Consider the following 4,035-nt stretch of genomic DNA (forward strand, 5'->3'; position numbering starts at 1 on the left):
TGAAACCATAAAGTATTTGTTGTTAAAATAAATCTTGGGTCTGCCTCATCTAATCAAATCAAAAATATAGATCAATAATTTTTATTGAATTAGACACTATAAGAAAACAATTTTTGACGATGCCTGCAATTCAAGAGGCAATGAAAAAAACTGAATATCAGTTAAATACTTCAACATGTAGCTGTCAAAGCTTCAGTGAGCACAAACTTATGTGCCTTGGCAAGCAGGAATGTCTATTATCATTTCTCAAATCACCAAACAGCATCTAATTACCATTTTAATATAGGTGATTATATACGAATTTTCTCTCAATCTTATAAATGGTGTAAAATATACTTAGATATATAGAGATCATTGCTACTTCACTTTATACTTTTCCATTCAATTAAGGATATAACTTAACAAAATTGCATCTTAAGTAAGTACTCTTTGAGAAATTTTAATTTATGTTATCAATATGGCCACATTGTTTGTTCCTCATTTTAAAAATCCAGGGACCCTAAAGAAAAATGGCATTTGATGGAATCTGGCAGAATGACTAGGTGATTCTGAAATGGTATTCATCAAAATGATTCAGGGAAAGGATGAAGTCATACATATTATCTTGAGGACTTAAATCCTTATGCTTGGTTGTTAAATATTGTTTGCATTCTACTGTCATATCCCTGATTTTTTGTGTCTCCAATCCCACAGCAGCTCTTCTATTGGGCTGTTTTCCACTAACTACTATTGGTAACTCTATACTCACAGATATGCAATGGCAAATTCTTCTAATGGAACTTCCTGAGCATGTGTCCAAGCACCTCAGCAAACCATATACTCTAGGTGGGTAGAATTTAAGAGGCTTCCAGGTATTTGTGTTTACAATTCTTTCTGCAATTTTTATTTTATATTCTGTCAAATGTTTTCCTTTCCCTCAAATACTTATCTGTAATAGCACGCAAACATGATAAAGTACAACAATGCTTCACAACACTTTTTAAAAGAACATGATTATGAATTTACTACATGCATGACTTTAATATCTGAGACTCTTTGGCAGTTAATGTTCATGATTTAGCCCTGTGACTCCTTGCTTTTCACCTGACAGACATGCTCCTACATACTTTTCATGTCTCACATTTACTTAATCATTCTACCAATACACATTATATTTTTAGTAAACTGAGTTAAACATATTTCACTGTAACAAACAAATTAAACTCATCAGAACACACTTGAAGGTGCAGAATATTTTCTGTAGTAGCAAAATAAGGAATCCCAGGCTGTGGTATTGGAATTTTAGAAGTGCCTTTCCAAATCAGAGTCTAATCTATCTAATTAGACTGAGATCCTACATAAATTCCTTCGCCTCAGAAAATATAAATTGAATTGGAATATTGACAATGCTCTTTGTTAAAATTCTTTATGATATGATAAGTTGGTGAGGGCACATTGGGGCATAGGTTCCTACATATGTTAACCTTTAAGAGCTTTGATCAGTGTAGACCTATGCTGTGTTTTTCAAGAACACAATGATAAAAACTCACATTTTCCTGGCTAGATTATTTGATGTATTTTTACTTTTATGAATGGTTTGATCTTCCAACTGTTAATATTTCATAGAACCTCACTGTGTATCTGCAGGGGCAGTGTAATTCTAATGGAAATGTAGGGAATTTTATCATTATAAACTTCATCTGGTTAATATACTGACAATAGTCTTTGAAGATTTGTCATCAGAAGAGTGAATTTTGTTAAACAAATTTATAACTATTTTTGACAAATATTTGTGATATGAAAACACTATCATGGGTTCATAAGATTATCTCCATCTGCTCTAAGAGCTGGAAGATACTATGGTATTTTCATTGCATTTATGCAGTAGAACAATTACATTAAACTGGGTATCTAATGAGATCATTAGATATTCTTTCTCTATTCGCTCTTCATTTAATATTTTATGGTATTTCATTACACAATGTTTTGTTAGTTTGAATCAAATACTTCAATTGAATTTTCAGTTGGTATGTTTGCCAAACACAATACATTTGTTGCTGTTCTCTCCCACAGTCTGACTCCAAATAAGAAAGAATTCACATGACATTATTTATAAATTTTTGAGAAATTCTATGAGCAGTATTTTGCAGCATAAAATGTACGAAAATGTACCTATGGTTATCATCTTTTACACCTACTAGTGAATATATTTTATAAAAGAGTATATATTCACTTTGTTATGAACAATTTTAAATCTCTTACACCAAATGAGGACTGCAGGAATATATATCATGTTGAAAATGATAATTAAATCTATTCTTCCAGTATGACCTATATAGAGCAGTTTACTCTGAATTTTAGAATTTAATAATTATTCCTTTTGAATTTACTAGCCATTGCTTCTCTCAGTGGGGAGAAATGCCCTTATTTTTAATGATAACTTTTCTAAAGATCTTATTGAATATTCTCTCCATAATATGTTCATTTATAAGATTCAACAATTCTAATCAAAGTTATTAATGATAAATATATTTGTTTTGAAACAGAATCTTGATATGTATGATGCACACCATGGCTTTACAAATATGAGTTCACATGCTTCTTTCTCATATATACCCCAACGTGGAAATCTTCAATATATACTTTGATTCACATATGGGATTGTTGCTATAATAAAAAGGAAAAAAAAATACTAAATGAAAGAATGGAGTCCAGGAACATGGCAATAGGAATTGTACTCTTAGTTCAGAGTGTACTTGGAATTCTTGGAAATTTTTCTTTTCTTCTCTACTATTTAATACTTTATTACAAGGAATGCACATTGCAGGTAATGGACATGATTCTTACACATGTGTTCACATCTAATTCCTTGATCATTATTTCCAAAGGACTTGCCCAGATAATGGGAGCCTTTGGCTATAACCAGATCTTCAATGATGTTGGATGTAATCATATTTTATATGTTCATAGACTTGGCAGGAGCATGTCCATCAGTACCACATGTCTTTTGAGTGTCTTCCAGGCAGTTACTATCAGCCCCAGAAACTCCTACAGGAAAGAAATCAAAACGAAAAGTACAAAATTTATGGGACTGTTAATTTTCCTCTGGTGGATCATTTTCCTTCTAGTAAATATGTTTTTTCCTGTGTATACATCTACCAATAGGAAAAGCAAAAATAAGACACAGAAGAGAGGTTTTGAATTCTGCCTCTCTCTAGGTCGTGACAAAATAGCAGATTCAGTGTACACAGCATTTTGGGTGTTCCCTGAAGTCTTATTTTCTGTGCTCATTGTATGTTCCAGCACCTTTATAATTATCACACTTTATGGGCATAAGAAGAGGGTTCAATGGATCCTCAGCCCACATGCTTCCCAAAGAATGTCTCCTGAAAACAGAGCCACACAGACAATCCTGGTCTTGCTTTGTACTTTTCTAGCCTTTTATACTCTCTCTTCTATTTTACAAGGCTATATTGCTCTTTCCCATAACCCTAGTTGGTGGGTAATGAATATCACATCCATCATTTCTATGTGTTTTCCTACATTAGGACCATTTGTGATGAGTCATCATTCCATTTTTTCCAGATTTTGCTTTACCTAGTTAAAAAATATAATAATATAATAATATTATAGTAAGGCTGTGCATTTTTTATTGTTGTTGATGATATTAGATATGTGTCACTAGTGACTTTAAAATATCATTGTAATTGTGTAGTCATGTATGGGGAAATTTCTTTGATGTTATTACAATTTACTGCAGAATTAATTTATATTCTTCTTTACTGTCTGTATCCGCCAAATATTTACCAAATTATCTGTGATAAGTTTAGTCTCCCTTCATTCAGCTTAGCAATGTGAATTATTCCTTCTGATGTGTTAACCCAACTGTTGCTTAAGTGGGTGCATTTGTTATGTCAGTCTTTTTTTCTTGTTGTTGTAACCAGAGTTTTTGGATGAGTTATTTTTTCTCTAGTAGATACCATAATCTTAGACACATGAGAATTTCAAGTCAGTTTCTTACTGATTTCTTCATGTGTTTCAGTTATATATTTTTCA

General features: G+C 32.0%; 1 protein-coding gene across 1 annotated transcript; it reads left to right on the forward strand.

Moving 5' to 3' along the window:
- Positions 1 to 2,668: 2,668 nt before the first annotated feature.
- On the forward strand, positions 2,669 to 3,580 carry LOC116894601 (vomeronasal type-1 receptor 4-like). Its single transcript, XM_032896318.1, has one exon. It carries the CDS (start codon positions 2,684 to 2,686, stop codon positions 3,578 to 3,580), a length of 897 nt encoding a protein of 298 aa, XP_032752209.1. The 5' UTR covers positions 2,669 to 2,683.
- Positions 3,581 to 4,035: the final 455 nt, after the last annotated feature.

The sequence above is a fragment of the Rattus rattus genome, chromosome 2, assembly GCF_011064425.1.
Source record: "Rattus rattus isolate New Zealand chromosome 2, Rrattus_CSIRO_v1, whole genome shotgun sequence".
Taxonomy (NCBI): Eukaryota; Metazoa; Chordata; class Mammalia; order Rodentia; family Muridae; genus Rattus; species Rattus rattus.

What these genes read in the sequence shown, in the direction of transcription:
- LOC116894601 (XM_032896318.1), top strand. Translation starts at nt 2,684, where the DNA reads ATGGAGTCCAGGAACATGGCAATAGGAATTGTACTCTTAGTTCAGAGT.